The sequence below is a fragment of the Mytilus trossulus genome, chromosome 3, assembly GCF_036588685.1.
Source record: "Mytilus trossulus isolate FHL-02 chromosome 3, PNRI_Mtr1.1.1.hap1, whole genome shotgun sequence".
Lineage (NCBI taxonomy): Eukaryota > Metazoa > Mollusca > Bivalvia > Mytilida > Mytilidae > Mytilus > Mytilus trossulus.
The window spans coordinates 30,800,883-30,820,411 of NC_086375.1; the positions used below are offsets into that span (position 1 = coordinate 30,800,883).

The 19,529-nt window shown below is 32.5% G+C and overlaps 1 protein-coding gene across 1 annotated transcript; it reads right to left on the bottom strand.

Annotated features, from left to right (window-relative positions):
- Positions 1–520: 520 nt before the first annotated feature.
- LOC134710658 (E3 ubiquitin-protein ligase TRIM71-like) lies at positions 521–19,172 on the bottom strand. The gene is made up of 2 exons (XM_063571045.1): positions 19,092–19,172; positions 521–2,192 (listed from the first exon to the last, which is right to left on the bottom strand). Exon 2 carries the CDS (start codon positions 2,183–2,185, stop codon positions 521–523), a length of 1,665 nt encoding a protein of 554 aa, XP_063427115.1. The 5' UTR covers positions 2,186–2,192; positions 19,092–19,172.
- Between the last annotated feature and the right edge of the window lie 357 nt (positions 19,173–19,529).

Sequence of the window (19,529 nt, forward strand, 5' to 3'; positions counted from 1 at the left end):
GTTAACTCCCTGGATCAGTTTAAAATACTGATCCAGAGTCAGTATATTTAGATATCCAACCTGTTTGTAAATATGTAAACGTGTTAATTTTTGTTTTGTTTTTGCACAAAATTGTCTTTTTGAATTATTGCACTCATTGGTTATTATATTTTATTAAGTGTCTGTTTGCGATGCGCCGACGTATAGTCATCAATGTAATGATGTATCGTCGTATGATGTAGATGAAGATGTGAAAACAACCCTTCTTTAAGTAAGTTATGCTAGCTGTTGTTGCAACTTGATAAAAAAAAAAAGCACATATTCCGAGGACAGTTTTATAGAAATTAAGATTACATTGGGAAAAGTCAATAAAACATGTCATCTGAAACAAACAAAATTAGAACAAATACGATTGTATTTCAAACAAATTCAAATCTGAAACATTTCGTTCACAAGCGATCGCGATATAGTCATATAGCAATATGTTAAAATGTTTTATCAAACAAAACGGTTGTCCGTTTATTTTTACTTGAATGTCTGTTCATTTACAATTGAAAATCATAACATTTTTAGCACCGGCATTTGAAATGTACAATCTGGTGTAGGTGTTGTTAAAAGCAACAGCCAAGGGTTGATTTAACCCATCAGAATTCTTTAAAATTATATCATCTACCTTACCGTCAGGTGAAATACGATGTAAGTCATTAGAATCGTATCCTGTTACATACAAACTTCCCTTAGAATCTAGTGCTAAAGTCATTGGTCCGTAAACAGGACAAGAGAAAACACGTGTTCCATCTAACTTTATACAACTGACAAGATTCGCACCACCATATTCGCAGCAATATAATCTTTCATCTCTATCCTTTACGAATGCAATTACAGCTGTAATAAATGTTCTTCCAATTTTTAACGTCTTTTGACACTTTCCGCTTGTAAGGTTAATAATTGAAACTTTACCATCATTTGAACCGACATAAACACTGTCCCTGATAACTGCAACACCATTGGGGCATGACACATCGATGGCAATTAGTCTACCTGTTGTTACAGTTGTTAAATTTATAAACTGAATGGATTTAGCATTACTCAATGTCACCACTCCTTCATTTGTTCCTGGGACGATAGCTATTCCAAACGGCCGACCATCAGCAGTACATGACTTTATGTGTTGTCCTGTTTCTGTCCACATTGAAACGTTATTTCCATCGATACCATCCTTACAGAGGATTAACTTGTTGTCGTTTGTAACAACCATGCCTGTGATTCTTCCAGCGGGAATTTCAACTTTCTTTTCGAGCTCAAATGTTGATGGCACTTTTGAAAATATTTCCCGTGTTTGTGCTTGTAAGTGTTTTGGGGGTTGATATGCCACTGTACATGAGCTAGACTTTATTTTTACGGACCCGAAAGATTTTATTACAGAAATAAAATCTGTTGCTTCGAAATCCATATCATTTGATTCCAAGCATGACATGAGGTATTGAAAACTTTGAGCTTGTTTTGAGACATCAGGCTTTATCGTGTTCAGATGAATGAATAATTGACTTTCTGAACCGTGTTTAGTGAAAAAAACTACTTTTTGCCACATATCTTTAATGTCATTTTGCCTTTTATCCGCCTCACCGAGATCATAGCAAGCCTTTTCGCGAATTGTTTTGTCTAATGTTTCTACTTCAAAGATCAATTTCTTCTCAAGTTGATCTAAGTGACCGTTTATGTCCTGTCTGATCTTTGCTGTCTGTTTTAATATTTTTGCCTTTATTTCTCCTACTCGTGTTTTATTTTCCTGTCTATCAACTACCAGTTCCTTTGTCGCTTTGAGTAGCGAAGTAATTTCTTTTGTTATATCTTCCACCATTGCAGATGATTTACAACCTTTCGCAGCGACATCTATTGGTTGAATTTTACCACAAGTGCGATGCGTGTTTGCCATACAAGTTCGGCATATCAAGCAATCATGGTCTGAACAATAAAACTCGAAATACATGCCTTCGTGATCACTGCAGTCTCTCTTGATGTGGAACTCATTCTCCGCTGATACAGACAAATCCACCAGGTGGTGAGTAGCAAGGATTTTGACAGCACTGTGTATAGCAACACAATCGGTACATAACACATCTTCACAATCAGTACAAACCCTTATTCCCTCGGATGATTTATTCAGTCTAGAACAGGGATCACACATCGCCATTTTAGATGCCATTTTTTACCTGAAATAAAAAATTGCAACAAAAATTGTTACAGGTAGTTTTACATATATTTGTAACTGGATATGACCATGAGTTTACTCCCGTTTTTGTAAAGGTTTATGTTGCTGGATGTTTAGTTTTTTATTTATTGTTCTGCAGAATATTTTTTTTTTTTCTATATTTAGTATTTTCGTTTGAAGACATTAATTTTGACTTTGTGATCAGCTGCACTCGTTGAGGGATGTAATAATCCAGGAAAGGAAGGCAGAATTGTTGCTTCTACAAAGCGATCGTATCAATGAATCGAAATATGTGGAACAGATATTCCATAACGGTTAATGAAGTTACGATGGTGTTCGTAAAACTTTCGATAAGATTTTTACTGATTAGGACACTTGGTATTATAGTCACCTCGACTTGTACAGCATGCTTTTTGTTACATTATAGTCTTAGATAGTGAACATAACATATAAAAAATACTGTCTACCATTTAAAGATTAAACCGATGAGATAAATAAGTGTCCCTGAGAGAGTGAGCTTTAAAAGGGCAAACGATTACAAAATGTGTAAAATTTGAATAAAAAGAACTAACGAATTGGTTTCTGTTAAAAGAAAATATCCAAAGCAAAACAGTATAAGATAAGTTGTAAGTATCATTTAAATGTATTTTTTTGGTATATTTAGAAACAATCTTCATTAAAATGGTGATGCAAAAATTTCGAACGGAACATTCATAAATCGAAAACAAACTTTAATCCCGCTGCAATTATTTGCACCTGTCTTAAGTCAGGAATCTGATGTTCAGTGGTTGTTATCTATTTATGTGGTTCATAAGTTTTTCTCGTTTTCTCATTTTTATGAAGATTAGACCGTTGGTTTTCCAATTGGAATGGTTTTACACCAGTATTTTTGGGGGCCCTTTATAGCTTGCTGTTCGGTGTGAGCCAAGGGTCCGTGTTGAAGGTCGTACCTTGATCTATATAACGTTTCACTTTTATAAATTGTTACGTGGATGGAGAGTTGTCTAATTGGAATTCATACCTACTTGTATATCTATTCACAACAACATGGCAAAAATCGGAATACGACCAAAATACACACAACAGTTTACAATTTACTATATAGAAAATTAAATACAATGGGAACCCCACCAAAACCCAGGGAGATTACATGTGCTCCGTAAAGGTACGTAGAGACTGCTCTACATGTTTTAAGTTTCTTTAACTGCTATTCAAAAAGGTCTTTATTGGAAATACCCCAGGGTTAATCAAACAATTATAAAAAAAAGTCTTATTTTCCATGGATGCAATTGATACCAACAGGCCTAGTAATACCAATATCCTACCGATAAACGATATTGAGGAAACCTTTCTAAATGTAGATGTGTTCATTAAATATAAATATTGCATTTGACAAAGATATTGTTAAAGTGTAAAATGATATGAATTCCAAATCGTTTGTGCCAATGAACCTGATAGAAAATTTAGAAGCACGCTAAACAGTTATTCGTACATTTTGTATCATCCATGCAAAAATTTGCACTTTATAATATTCATAATATATAAACACTATAACTCCATTATCAGATTAATAATGATACCAGATGACCTTGCTTATTTTCAAAGTTATAAATCTATAGTTAGGACGCTGTGACCTTAATGATTATACATAAATTAGTATCTTACTCTTTCTATTTCTTTTTATCACTTTTCTCGTGTCCATAGATATATCTTATTTAAAGTTTACATGAACATTTGTCTTCATAAACCATTACGTTACAATTTCGGATATATTTTCATAATGCATTGTTACTATAATTATTTATAAAACCAAGTTCTTTAATAATTGTTACTATGCATATTTAGTGGGCTTTAGAGTATTACAATAGTAATGGCTAAAACAGTTTATTAAATTGCAGTTTGAATTCTTCTCCAACAAACTGATAAATGGTAATTTAAAAATTAAATTATAGTTTATACCTATTTTGATAAATTCCTTGGGTTGAACTTCCCTGGTTTTATTTTCATTAATGATAAGGTCACCTTGTTAGCTTGTCAGCTTGGCAGTTTTGTTTTAATTAAGAGATTAAGGGATAGGTATTAGATCATAGATAGGAAACAGCTTGATGACAGCATTGGTGTTATCATACATGTCAGAGAAACATCTGTATATAATTTTGATGGGATGGTCAGTTTTTGTTTGAGCACTGCACTGTATGCAGTCATAGTTTTACTTGTGGATAATTTATTCAAACAATTTTACTTTTCGTTCTCTTCAAAGTGTAGTTTTATCAATTGTGAATCAAAACTGGACATTATATTTTTAGTGGATTATAATACGTTTTGTCTTTGGACTCTTCTCGTAGTGACAATACAACGGAAACAGTGAATATTTCAGACAATGCAGATGAATCAACTACTATATATGGTGGTGTGCGACCCCATGATGCATCAGTTCGCATTCAAGAGGAACGAGTGGCTTCAACTACAACTTCATCAAATGAGGGAAGAACTCTTATAAACTTAGTTTCGAGACTATCCTCGACCGTACAGTCTCTCCAGCAGAATGTGTCTTCTTTAAACGGGAAGGTGAACTCCCTTTTAGTGGTACAACCTAATACTCAACAGGAAGAGGTAGCTGTCTCTACTTTCACTTTAACCGGAAGTCAGCGTGGCGAAGCTATAAACAACTCTGGGGATTCCCATAACTTAGAGTCGGCATACGCATCTTTATATAGAACTACTATACCAGCAGAGGCAGCTGGGAGCGAAAATCAGGAAGCGAAAAGTGTAAGAACGTCTAGGGGATATTCAGCAGAAACACTGCCATTCGTAGAGACTATTTCTCCCCAGCTTAGGAAGAACATAATTTCAGGTTTGAACATTAACCTTGCATCCGTCCTTATTCCGTATTATGTGGGGTCGGGGACTAATGAAATGTTTGACGGGGATGATAAGAATTACAAAACTGACCCTAGGCTTACTAGATCTCTTTCCATTGGAGAGTTCATCCAGGCGTTTAGTATATATAAAAGTGTAATGTGCTCTGCCTTCCCCCACAGGAGTAGTGAACTTGATTCTTATGAGAGGGATATCGTCGATATGGCCTCTCGCTACCCAGGTAAGGGTTTCTACGAATACCACAACAGATTTTCATTAGATGCCGCAGCTCATATGCGTTTTAACAACATAGCAGTCGATTGGTCAATTAGAAATAATATTCTCTTTTGTAATATTTTTGTAAATTCACGTCCTAACAGCTGCAACCTTTATGGTAGCACTTTCCACACTTCTGGGTTTTGTAACCAAAACAGTCAGAATAGCAGAGTAAAGACTGATGAATCCGTGGACTCCTATGGAAGAAACAGATCATTTCATTTAGGTCGGGAAATTTGTAACAATTTCAATGGCATAAAAGGATGTTCAGCTGTAAGGTGTCACAATAATCATATTTGTTTGAACTGTCAAGGGGAGCATCCAAAAACAATGTGTATGCAGACAAAAAACGGGAACAATGGGCCTCAGAGGAGTTGAAGAACTATGGGAGGCATCCTTATGTTAAGTACAAGAAAGACTTCTAATTCTGGATTTCTATGTTTTAAAACATTTATGGCTATGACTAATCAGAATCATATAAATAGTGTACCAATAATAGATGAAGATAGTTTAATTTATTTTGTAACCTATTGCAGAATTCTCTAAAGCTAGCCCATGCTACATTAAATGGTATTTAGCAGGGATTAGGCATAATTACTTAAGAATAGGACATCCTGACCCTTTGTCAAATTGTGCACGCTTAGAGTGTGTATTAAGAGGTATTTAAAAGTCTCACAATAACGTTAAACAAAAGAGATTACCTATTACATCTCAATTTGATAACAGTTGTGGTGTATATTAAGCAAGTGTTTTTTTCTCCATTCGTCGACTTAATGTTACAGTGCTCTTTTAATCTAGCTTTTTGGATTTCTCCGATGTGGTGCATTTGTGTAAAGTAGTAAGATTGCCAGGCAGGACACACTATTAATTACAAATATCGATTAGGCATAAATTTTCAAAATTTCACATTACATCTGAATTTCTCCAAATGTGACCCATTTTGAGAGGTATTAACATTACTATTTTTGAAAATGATATTTTCAAACCAGTTGATTTGATGAGAAGATATATACAAGTACGAAAAAATTATGGAGCTAGACCAGATTCTTATTTATTTGTTAATGATGAGTATAATAACGCTCCTTTGTCTAGAAATACATTTATATCTCTGCTTCGAGAGTCCCTGTTCAGATTAGGGTATAATGAAAGTGAATTTTGTGGTCATTCTTTTCGAATTGGTGCTGCTACACTAGCAGCAGTGGCAGGGGTTGAGGACCACATTATTCAGACTTTAGGTAGATGGTCATCTGATTGTTATATACGTTACATTAGAACTGACCCATAAACTGTTTGCAAAGCACAAAGCAGAATGTGTTGTTCCAAAATTTTTATGCATGTTTTGTACTATATCAAGGAGTTAAAAGAACTACATTTTGTTAAATCTTTTTAGTATGATAGTTATTTTATTTTATGCATTTTCATTTTCATATATGAAAATCTATTCAAGTACTTATTCTTTTAATGATACAAATGTATATTATTTTTTTTTATAAATATGTATATGTATCATTTCTTGGGGGCTTTCACTCATGCTACTCGTTCAATTTGGCCTACTAGTACTTAATTTCAGGGAAATTATTTTCCCCCAATTCATTAATACATTTTATATTGATATGTACCCCGGATGGGTCATTTTTATCAAACAATGTTTTAATGGGGTTGACACCCATGCCTGGTCGACAAAAATCATCCCAAAGATCGATAAAAGATAGCCTTTGGTCTTTTGAACATACCTTTTCCATATACAAATTAACAGAATGAGATGTTAAATTACATTTTGTTAAAGTTTGACCTTTGCCCTTTCTTGGCAGTATACTGAATATGCATATATCCGCATTTGGAAACTCTGCTTTAACTTTATTTATAGCATTTGTCATATTAACACAAATCATTTCTTTATCTGTCATGTTTCTTGTGACGTCGTTTGTACCCAAACAAAAGATGACCTTCGACACATAATTTTTATCAACACTTTTGTCCAGTGTGACTAAAAGTTTGTCAATGTCTTCTGCTGTACTACCAGAAACAGATGCATTGTGTATTCTGTTGTCAGATATCTTGAGACGGCAACAGTTTGATGCACCTAAAATGATTGTAATAGGGGGTAATGGTAAACAGTTGTCTTCGTTTTCAGGAACAGATTGTTCATAATCCGAGTGTTTGGTGGTATCGTTGTCAATATAGACATTCAATTCCTCGATCTGATCTTGTTCCGTAGTTTCTCGTCCCTCCCTAATTTCATGAACATAGTCCCCGTATTCATTATCTTCGGTTATTTTCTCATTTTGCTCGTCTTTTCTAACGGTTTGTTTATTTCGATTGCAATTTCGTTTGATATGACCTTCTTGACCGCATTCGAAACATACGTTATCTGTGTGCGGACAGTCTCGAATAATATGGTCGTGGCTACTGCAACGAAAACAGTATCGCTGTCTTTCTTGTCTTTGTGGTTTCATATCACAACGGTATGAAGGGTGGTCCGTTCGACTACAGTATCGACATTGGGTTCTATTGTTGTCAGCGAAAAGTCGGATTTCAAATCTTCCGAGTTTGGTGATATTGGGGATGGTTGGGACACAATTTATCAGCTGAATATACCGTGTACCGGTTTCAATGTTAGCAAAACAACTTGTTTCTCTTGTCAAGAACTTTATGAGTATAGACAGATTAGGCGAATACCAAACACCATGTGGTAAAAAGAGAACTCGAAGTTCAGCTTCAACACCAGGATCAGACGAGAAACAGCAATCAAAAAGACAAAACTCTTCTTTGGAAGAAACTGTTTCTAAGTAAATTATCCCGGCATATTCCTTAAACGAGCTTATGGAGAACTTTGTGTAAAATGTATATAATATATTATTATAAATTTTTATCATATAATGAAAAACTTACAAAAAATACATGCTATTATTGTGTATGCAAAATCTTGCATTTATTGTAAATATTTTGGAAAATTTTTGAACTGTATTATGTTAGTGATACAAATATGTGTATTTGTTGGTGAAATAAGTAGGCAGATAATAATTATATATGAAATATATGGTATGGGAGATAACTCTAAAAAAAAATGCATTGCAAGTGTACATGCAAATTCATTTATTGTAAATATATTGAATATAGGTTGGACTTTTATTATGTTGTATAACATAAATGAAATCGGTGAACTGTATAGCAAACTAAATATTCAGAATTTTGAAGACAATAATAAAAATATATATTTTCCCCATAAAGTATGTCTATTCGTTTAGTTTCATTAAACGCAAACGGTATGGGAGATAAGTCAAAACGAAATGCATTATTTCAATGGTGTCAAAAAAAGAATTTTGATTTTATATGTTTGCAAGAAACACATTGCACAAAATTTGTTGAAAATGAATGGAAAAAAGAATGGGGAGGTTTAAGTTTTTGGTGTAACGGGACTTCCGTTTCCAAAGGGGTAGCAATTTTAGTGAAACCAAATTTAGATATAAACATTACTGAAAAATATAAAGATGCAGAGGGAAGGAAATTAATAGTTGAATTCAAATTAGACTCAAACGAAACAATTAGAATTTTTAATGTCTACGCCCCTAATAATGGCATAGAAAGAAAACATTTCTTTAATAAGTTAAAAATAGATAAAGAAAATGATATTGTGAATTACGTTATGGGAGATTTTAATTGTTGTCTAAATAGGAAATTAGATAGAAAACATATGCCCAAACGTGAAGATGCGGGAAATTATGAACTAAAAAATTTCATTAAAAAAAATGAATTGACGGACATTTGGCGTCTCAGATATCCAAACAAAAAACAATATACATTTTCAAGGGGTCAATCATACTCGAGAATAGATTATATATTCACCAGTGAGAATATCGATTGTAGAGTAAACAATGCAAAAATTGTTTATTTTCCCTTCAGCGATCACGACGGCGTAACAATTACTATGAACATCGTCGAACCAGAAAGAGGCCCGGGTTACTGGAAAATGAACAATAGTATAATTAAAACCGACCTTTTCAAAAATACTTTTGAAACATTTTGGAAATCTTGGAAACTTAACATAAATAATTTTAAAGATAAAAAGGAGTTCTGGGATTGAACAAAAACTAAAATAAAGGACATAACAATAACGGTTTCAAAGAAACTTAGATTAAATGAAAATGAAGTTAAAAATTGGGAAGATAAATTAGAAAATCTGCTAGAAAATGATGGAACACAAAAAAATCTGAATGAGGTTGAAAAACTAAAAAAAGATATATATAAATATTACGAACAAAAAGCAGAAGCAGCACGCATAAGATCAAAAATAAATTGGTATGAAAAAGGTGAAAAATCCACAATTTTTTTTTTCAGATTAGAACAAAAACAAGGAAAAGAAAAACTATGGTCAAAAATAAAAGCCGAAAATGGCACATACAAACATAATATTAATGAAATCTTAGGCGAGCAATTAAAATATTATGAGAAACTTTTTACCTCGGGGGGTTGTAATAGAGAGGCTGGGGAAAAATTACTATATAATGTAAGTAAAACTCTATCTGAAGCAGAAAAACGGTTATGTGATAGTGAAATTACAAAAGATGAAATTTTTAAAGCAATTAAATTAATGAAAAGGGATAAATCACCAGGGGACGATGGCATAACTGCAGAATTTTATCAGGAATATTGGTTTTTGATACAGGATGAGCTTACGCAAATATTAAAAGAAACCTTTTTTGATAAAACACTTTCCGAATCGCAGAGACTTGGAATGATAAGCCTATTATATAAAAGTGGGGAGAGGGAGGATATTAAAAACTGGCGACCTATAACATTATTAAATGTAGACTATAAAATTTGCTCAAAAATTCTGGCTGAACGTTTGAAAATAGTTCTACCATCAATTATAGAAACAGATCAAAAAGGGTTTGTTAAGGGCAGAAATATTTTTGATTCTAATAGAATGCTGCAAGATATTTTCGATTTTATAGATATGGAAGACGAGGAAGGATCAATCCTTTTTCTTGACCAAACAAAAGCTTTTGACTATGCAGAATGGGAATGGTTAGATGCATGTTTAGAAAAATTTCAATTTGGGGAAAATTTTCGGGAATGGGTTAAAATGTTACTAAAAAATGCTAAAACTTGTTTAATGACTAACGGTTTTCAATCAAGATACGTCCCAATTTCTAGATCAATCCGTCAGGGCTGTCCGATATCGCCGATGCTTTACATTTTACAAGCAGAGCCGATGGCAGCCACAATTAGGGCTAATCCGAAAATTCAAGGAATAAATTTACCCCACCCTGACATAGAAAATGAAAAGAAAGAGGTTAAGATTAACATGTTTGCAGACGATACACAATTTTTTAATAGAACAGAGGAATCAATAGAGGAAACATTCAAGGTTTTAGAAATATATGAGAAAGCATCGGGTGCTAAGATAAATTATGAAAAGACTGTAGGGGTATAATTGGGTCGTTGGAAAAATAAAACACCAAAATATAAAAAAAATTAGGTGGTCTAGCAAACCAATTAAAGCATTGGGAGTCATGCATGGATATAGTGTTGATATAGAAGCTATATGGTTAGAAAAAATAAAGAAGATTAAGGCGTGTCTTGAGGTTTGGAAATCTCGTGACCTAACATTGAAGGGCAGAGTCTTAATATTAAAATCATTGATCATTTCTAAAATAGGGTTCGAAATCGAAATGCGAGGTATACCTGAAAAATATAAAAAAGAAATAAACAATGTCATGTGGAATTTTATATGGGAGGGGAAAGTAAATTTAATTAAAAGGGACGTGTGTTGCTTACCGTTAGAAGAAGGGGGGATTGGTATGATCAATATAGACTCGTTCATTAAATCCAAACAAATCAAAAGTTTGCAAAAGATTTTAAGATCGAAAACCGATAACTGGAACACAATAGCCAAATGGTGGCTACAGAAGTTTGATATCAAATATAATTGTAATAATTTTTTAGCAAAGTGTTCGGACTTACGAGGATTGCAAATGGAAAATTTTCCAAAATACTATCTTGAGTTAATTAAAACGTGGTCAAAATTTTTAAGTATACAAAGTCCAATAAATAAAAACGATATCCTAAACCAACAACTTTTTGGAAACATAAAAATTCAATACAATAAAAAACCTAATTTTTCCCTAACTTCGGAAAAAGTGGAATTCATACAATAAAAGATATTTGGGATGAAGAAACGAAAAACATCAAAAGCGACAACTTTATATACAATACTCTTAAAGATAAGAGAAACTGGATCTCGGAATGGAAAAGGCTGAAATTAGCTATTCCTAAATTGTTCAAGGATAGACTAAAAAACGTCCACGTTGATCCAGAACCCCCCAAAAATGGTTATTATATTAAAAATACATTTGAATTTTACGATAAACAGAATAAAGTAGTAATCCCAATTGAGATATCTTTGAAATTAATCCAATATTCGTTAAATTTAGATATAGTTCCAAACTGTCAAATAAAATGGAATATTCAGTATAATTCGGAATTACCGTGGAAAAAGATCTGGATAAATTTAAATAAAAGTATGTCCTCTAGGAAAGCAAATCAAATTAGCTGGAAAATTGTTCATAACATTATCTATACGGAGCAAAAACTATTTAGAATGGGCAAATCAAATAATGGCAAATGCCATTTTTGTAAAACAGAAAACGAAACTCTCACACACCTTTTTCACAACTGTAACATTATAATGGTTGTTTGGGAACACATTTTTGATGCGCTTAAAACATATAATGTACTAAATAACACAGTATATATTCCATTGAGCGAAGAACTTATCATGCTAGGAATGTACGATTACAAAAAAAAGTACAATGTCATAACTAATACGATTATGAATACAGTTAAATGGATTATTTGGAAATGTAGGAATATAATCAAATATCAGTCTAAAAGTTTTACTTCCAGCCAATTGATAGCATATGCAAAACGGGAACTGGGAAGTTTAATTGAATCTATGGACAAATCATTATCATCCAAAAAAGAAAATTTTGCAGCTGAAATAAAACTTATAATAAATCTTATACATTAGTAAGTGACGAAATAATTAGGTCTTTCCACTTTTCCGTGGAAAGACCTATTGAATTTGTTCTGATTATTAGGTCTTTCCACTTTTCCGTGGAAAGACCTATTGAATTTGTTCTGATTATTATTTTTTTTTTTTTTCTTCCGCCTAAATTTTTTTCTTGCGTAGTATTGATGTTTCAAAAGATGTTGCTCAGATATTTGGAATATGATGTCGTATAGTTTATACGCTTTAAAAATTTACAACTGCGTAACAAAATACTTTACGTTGTAAGAGTTATCTCCCCAAACACTGTTTTTCTTGTGGCCACTACTCCTTCGCAACCGTAAAAGATTACGACAAATTTATTTTACCAAATTGCTCGTTACATCTTCAGGATTAGGATATTACTTTGAACCGAAGCTATCCGGAGACTCCATATGAGAGTTATTTCCCCTTATGCATTTGATATAAGTGATATGCGTTTCTTACTGGTAAACCATCAGTGATATAGGCCTAGGGTCTTTAGATTTGAGGTCCTTGGTCCAAAATAATGAAAATAAGGTCAAGGTCAAAGGTCAAGGTCATATTCTAAATTTTGATTTTGGCTTATTTTCTCTTATTTTCAACAACCATGAAAGATATTGACAAATTCTTTTTTACTAAATTGTGAGTTGCGACATGTTGTAACTTATAAATTTTGGTTGGAAGGGTGCGTAAACAATAAATGAGAGTTTTTGCTCATCTTATGTTTTAAATCATGCATATAGTGATATAACTCATTAACCATACATATTACAGACCTAGGGTCTTTTTGTTTGAGGTCCTTGGTTGCTGACCTTGAAATTGAGGTCAAGGTCAAAGGTTAATAGGACGTTCTAGATGTTGATCTTTGCTTTAAATTCATATTTATACATTATAAAGTCATAGGAACTGACATTTTAGATTGATTTTTAATATTATGATAATTAAATAGATCTTTACTTGTGGAAAGACCTTCAATTGTTTTTTTTTTTTCTTCCGCCTTATTTTTTTTCTTGCGTAGTATTGATGTTTCAAAAGATGTCGCTTAATTATTTGAAATATGGTATCGTATAGTTTATACACCTTAAAATTTACAACTGCGTAACAAAATACTTTACGTTGTAAGAGTTATCTCCCCAAACACTGTTTTTCTTGTGGCCACTACTCCTTCGCAACCTTTAAAGATAAGGACAAATTTATTTTACCAAATTGCTCGTTACATCTTCAGGATTAGGATATTCATTTGGACCGAAGCTTTACGGAGACTCCATATGAGAGTTATTCCCCCTTTTCCATTTAATTAAGTGATATGCATTTCTAAATGGTAAACCATAAGTGATAAAGACATAGGGTCTATAGATTCGACGTCCTTGGTCCAAAAAAATAAAAATGAGGCCAAGGTCAAAGGTCAAGGTCATATTCTAAATTTTGATTTTGGCTTATTTTCATTTATTTTCAAATACCTTATGACATATCGACAAATAATTTTTCATAAATTGTTAGTTGCGACATGTCCTTACTTGTATATTTTGGTTGAAAGGGTGCGCAGACAATAAAAGGGAGTTTTTGCCCATCTTACATTTAGAATTACGCGTTAAGTGATATTACTAATAAACCAAACATATTGAAGACCTAGGGTCTTTTAATTAAAGGTCCTTGGTTTGTGAACTTGAAATTGAGGTCAAGGTCATAGGTTAAGATGACGTTCTAGATTTTGACCTTTGCTTTAAATTCATATAAATACATCATAAAGCCATAGGAACTAACATTTTAAACTGATTTTTCATATTACAATATTAAAATAGATCTTACTAGTGGAAAGACCTACAATTGTTCTCTGAACAATTGGTTTTTAATTATTATTTTTTTTTTTTTTTTTCTTCCGCCTAAATTTTTTTCTTGCGTAGTATTGATGTTTCAAAAGATGTCGCTTAGATATTTGGAATATGATGTCGTATAGTTTATACGCTTTCAAAATTTACAACTGCGTAACAAAATACTTTACTTTGTAAGAGTTATCTCCCCAAACACTGTTATTCTTGTGGCCACTACTCCTTCGCAACCGTAAAAGATTATGACAAATTTATTTTACCAAATTGCTCGTTACGTCTTCAGGATTAGAATATTCATTTGGACCGAAGCTATGCGGAGACTCCATATGAGAGTTATTTCCCCTTATGCATTTGATATAAGTGATATGCGTTTCTTACTGGTAAACCATCAGTGATATAGGCCTAGGGTCTTTAGATTTGAGGTCCTTGGTCCAAAAAAATGAAAATAAGGTCAAGGTCAAAGGTCAAGGTCATATTCTAAATTTTGATTTTGGCTTATTTTCTCTTATTTTCATTAACTTTATTAGATTTCGACAATTTTTTTTACTAAATTGTTGGTTGCGACATGTCGTAACTTATGAATTTTGATTGGAAGGGTGCGTAGACAATAAATGGGAGTTTTTGCCCATCATATATTTAGAATTATGCGTTAAGTGATATTACTCATGAACCATACATAATACAGACCTAGGGTCTTTTGATTTGGGATCCTTGGTTTATGACCTTGAAATTGAGGTCAAGGTCATAGGTTAATTGGACGTTCTAGATTTTGACCTTTGCTCGAAATTCATATTTTTATATCATAAAGCCATAGCAACTGACATTTTCAACTGAATCTTAATATTTTCATATCAAAATAGATCCTTATTGGTTGAAAGACCTTCAATTGTTCTTTGAACAATTGGTTTTTAATTCGTACTTACTTTCTTTTCCTTTTTAGAACATAATACATCCAACGATAGAAATATACAATACACGCATTTACAAGGTCGAGCATGTGACCTATAAAACCACTGACCGACACATAACAATGTAATCCAGGTGTTAAAAGTACAAAAAAATAAATGCCAATTATATAAGTAAAGGTAAATTATTGTGTAGATTGTAGTGTGTTTTGGGGGACTTTTATTAATGTATTTTATTTACTGTAGAATATTGTGAACATTTTATACGCAAACTCAATCTGTGTAATTAATATGAATGTATAACTTATGTATGGAAAAAAATATTAAATAGATTTTTTTTTATGATAGAGTCCACCGTTTATCCCTGGACGTTGGATCATTGTAAACACAGGGCCCCTTGTGTATTCTTCCCTGAGTTATACAAGGAAAATGTAATCAGGTGATTTTCAATAAATGTATTTCAAGTCTTAAAAAAAAAAAAAAAAAAAAAAATACATTTTATAATTTATTTAGGCTTTTTTTTTATTTAAGGGTGATAATTAAGTTATTTTTTGTACCTGTTGGAATCTACCGCAGGAATTCTCATTTTTCAAATTTATACTTGTCTGGGCTCTTCCAGTCAGGTTCTAATAGTACCTGTTGGGATCTACCGCAGGAATTCTCACTTTTCAAAATTCATACTTGTCTGGGCTCTACCATTCAGGTTCTAAAAGTACCTGTTGGGATCTACCGCAGGAATTCTCAGTTTTCAAACTTTATACTTGTCTAGACTCTACCACTCGGGTTCTAAAAGTACCTGATGGGATCTACCGCAGATATTCTCATTTTAAAATTTATACCTGTCTGGGCTCTACCACTCAGGTTTCGAAAATTAATTTTCCACCTGTCAGGGCTCTACTGCAGGGTCTTAAAATTGCATAATTTAAACAATTTACTTTTTAATTGATTTAAAATTATTTTGAGTAAGTAGTGTTTTTCATTTGGTTATTTTAATTTGTTTTATTGTAAGTTTTAACGAGTAGCCCCCTAGAAAGCCAAATGATATATTTATTATTATTTTCATATGTATTTAGTATATAGACTTAGAAATGATGGTGAATATGATATTAGTATACTGTGTATACAATGGTGTCTTAGTTTGTTAATTAATTGATTGTTGTTTGCTTAACGTCCAGTGGCAAATTAGTTTGTTAATAAAATAAGAATAGTTATTATAAAGTTTTGCGTGTGATATCAAGTATCCAGTATGGCAGGATAAATGTTCTATTCTAGTTGAACATTTCCTTTTCTACTCTTAGTATCTATAGTAGTATAGATAAATGTGGTATGATGCATGAAACTAGTTATTGTCTATAAGGACACATCAATTGTTCTTGTGGTATGGTATATGAGACTTGTTAGGTTTTGGGTGGAGACTTTTACTTGTTCTATGTGGTATGGTACATGAGACTTATTAATGTACTTTAGAAGACATTTACATTTCTATGTGGTATGGTATATGAAAATTTGTAGCATTTATTAGGAGACATCTATTGTTTCTTGTGGTATGGTATATGAGACTTGTTAGTATTCTTTAGAAGATATCTACCGTTTTATTGGTATGGTATTATATGACTCGTCAGTGTTAAGAAGACTTCTTCTGTTCTGACAGTTATAGTTATAAACTGGCAAATATTTTAACAATTTGCTCAACTGAAAGGCTGTTTGTATAAAGTGAGTGCTGTGAAATAACGAGTAATACTCACCATTCAGCTCTAGTTAATATCTTTGTCATGAATTTCAAACAAAATAATGACTATAATATGAGTTACTGTTTTAGAAGGTATAAAATTGACATGAAAATTTCTTAAGTATTACTTTTTTTCCACAGTACTCACATTAAACAAACAATCTTTCACTGCAGCAATTTGTTAAAAAAAATATATTACAAGTTAAAGAGTTTGTGGGAGAACATTTGGTAAACTGTTTAAGTCATTGTCCCAAATCCAACTGAATAAGCACTGTAAAATGACAGAAGGTTGACATTATGGAAATCGAGATCAAACTAAATTTAACATGTCTATTTATAGTTAGTTAGCCAAAACATCATGAGGACCTTCAATTGTTAGAGGAGTCCTCAAACTGAGATATGAGAATGACGGGACAATGACATGATTGTCTACCAATCATAACCTGCGATATGATATAATTTTTCAAATGCACGTAAAAGGAGAAGGTCCGGTAAGGACTCATTTTGGCCTCAAATTCCAGTTTCATCTGACGAAAGATTTTGACCACTTTTTAAACACTTAAGTGTCTATTTCACTTGATTCAATTAGTTTTTGTGAAAGATTTTAACTAATTTAGTCATTAAAAACGATCCGATTCAAGCTCAAATATGAAAAATTTCTCAAATATGCCAAAACACGTCACTTTTCAGATGGTTTTTGTCAAAAATGAAAATGGCCGCATCCGTGTTCATCCACAATCTTTATATATGTTAGGTATTATTATAAAATACAGCTTACATTTCAATATTATGAATGAACACGAATGCGGCCACTTTCGTTTTACTCGGAAACCGTCTAAAATTTAACTAAAATGATAGAATTTTGAAGATTTCAGTAATTTAGCATGACTTAATGGTGCTACAACCCGATATATGTGCATTGTATTGTCAAAAACAGCCCATATGTATGTAGCAAAAGCATTCAACTGTCCAATAAATAAATAAAAGTTTACATTTTAACAATTTTGTAAAACTGCCATATTTTTGGGCCAAAAAGGGGTCTTACCGGACCTTCTCCTTTGGTTTTATTTGAACAAAACAGATTTGTAGTACAATTAATAGTACCAATGTTACTGTACAAGATTTTCAGAATTATTTATGTGGAAATAACTTTCGTTATTTAAAAATGATTTTAAAATGTTATAAAGTTATTTAAAAAATTGTCTGTATATTGTAACAGATGTGCTAGGTTTATTCCCCATAATTTGGAAAGATTAAATATTTAGCATTTAAATGTTTATTTTAAGTTAAATTTGATTTAAACATAGTAAGATAAAAGTAAAGATTGTTACTTTTACTGTTTTAGTATTTGCCTTGTGATGTTTCTGTAATATTTTAAGAATATTCATTTATTCAACTTTTCTTCAGTACCTTTTAAGTTATCCCGAGAAATGACAAATTTATGATTTTCATTTGATAATCAGTCGGAGTCGGCCTTGCACAGGTCTCCAAATACTCGCCCGAATGTATCATTCACTCGAGGCTCTCCGGAACTAAAATAGTACCACTGGAGCATAGAGTTATAGCCACCACTTCGGTGCCGTTCGCCAGAGTTAGTCACCCCTTTTTGGTGCAAATTTACTACTTAAATAACACAAGGCGAAGCTAATATACTTTTTTAGACTAACTCTGGGAACACTTTATTTTCATTTAACATTTGAAACCCTTTATTTCTGAACTGCATTTAAGAAAGTTTCATCATCCTGTTTAATCCGACCTGCATTTATTGTAAATTTGTTAATAAATATAGTTTCATTTGATTTATTGTCTGTTGTTGAGCCATAATCTGATACCAGGTATACCGATGGTCGAATAGGGGAGAAGTACTGGCCACTACACGTCCCGGGAGGTGTCGTCACCGACCCCCTCCGTTACAATATTTACCTCATTCTCAACAAATAAACAAGCTATTGTCTTGAAGGGCTACAACGGATAGAAACACATTTTAATGCGTTTGTCTTTATTTTGGAGAAAGCAGCTTAATTGAAATGTTATAATATTAAAAATGTATGTATACGTGTTATTAATTTCGAGCTAATGTACGAAACGCAAACATTATCATAACAGGAAGTTAAAAAATAAGCTGACACAAGTGTGTGCCTTATCTTATTCTGACGTGTTAACATAGTTCAATGGCAGTTAGAACACACTACTTGATATCATCGACAAATTTCATAACCACCATAATGATCATGATGTTATAACAATAACTCATCTTAAAAGGGTTTACCTTCAATTTGTTCGCAGTTTAAACTTGAAGCACGTAGGCCTACCTGTTCATTCGTTACAGTCTTGCACAGGTATCTACCGTGGATATTGATTACCTATATTTTGTATTAAAGGCCATGGTATACAAATTTTACGTACTTACAAAAAAGTCGACCAATTTGATATATTGAGTAGTACGGAAGCGTATTAGCGCCACACATTTTTTTTATTTTTCTTCCTATCTTTGCGTTATACTTCTGCGATATAACGCACACCTTTGCGTTATAACGCAAACATTTGCGTTATATATGTCCGTCTGTCATTCATTTCGGTTGTAATTTAATAGAGATTTCCAATAAAATGACATACGTACCAAACTCGACGTACGTACGTAACAGGACCGGTTATTGTTAACCAATTAATTTTGTTAAATGCGTTACTTAAGTTTAAACTAAGTATT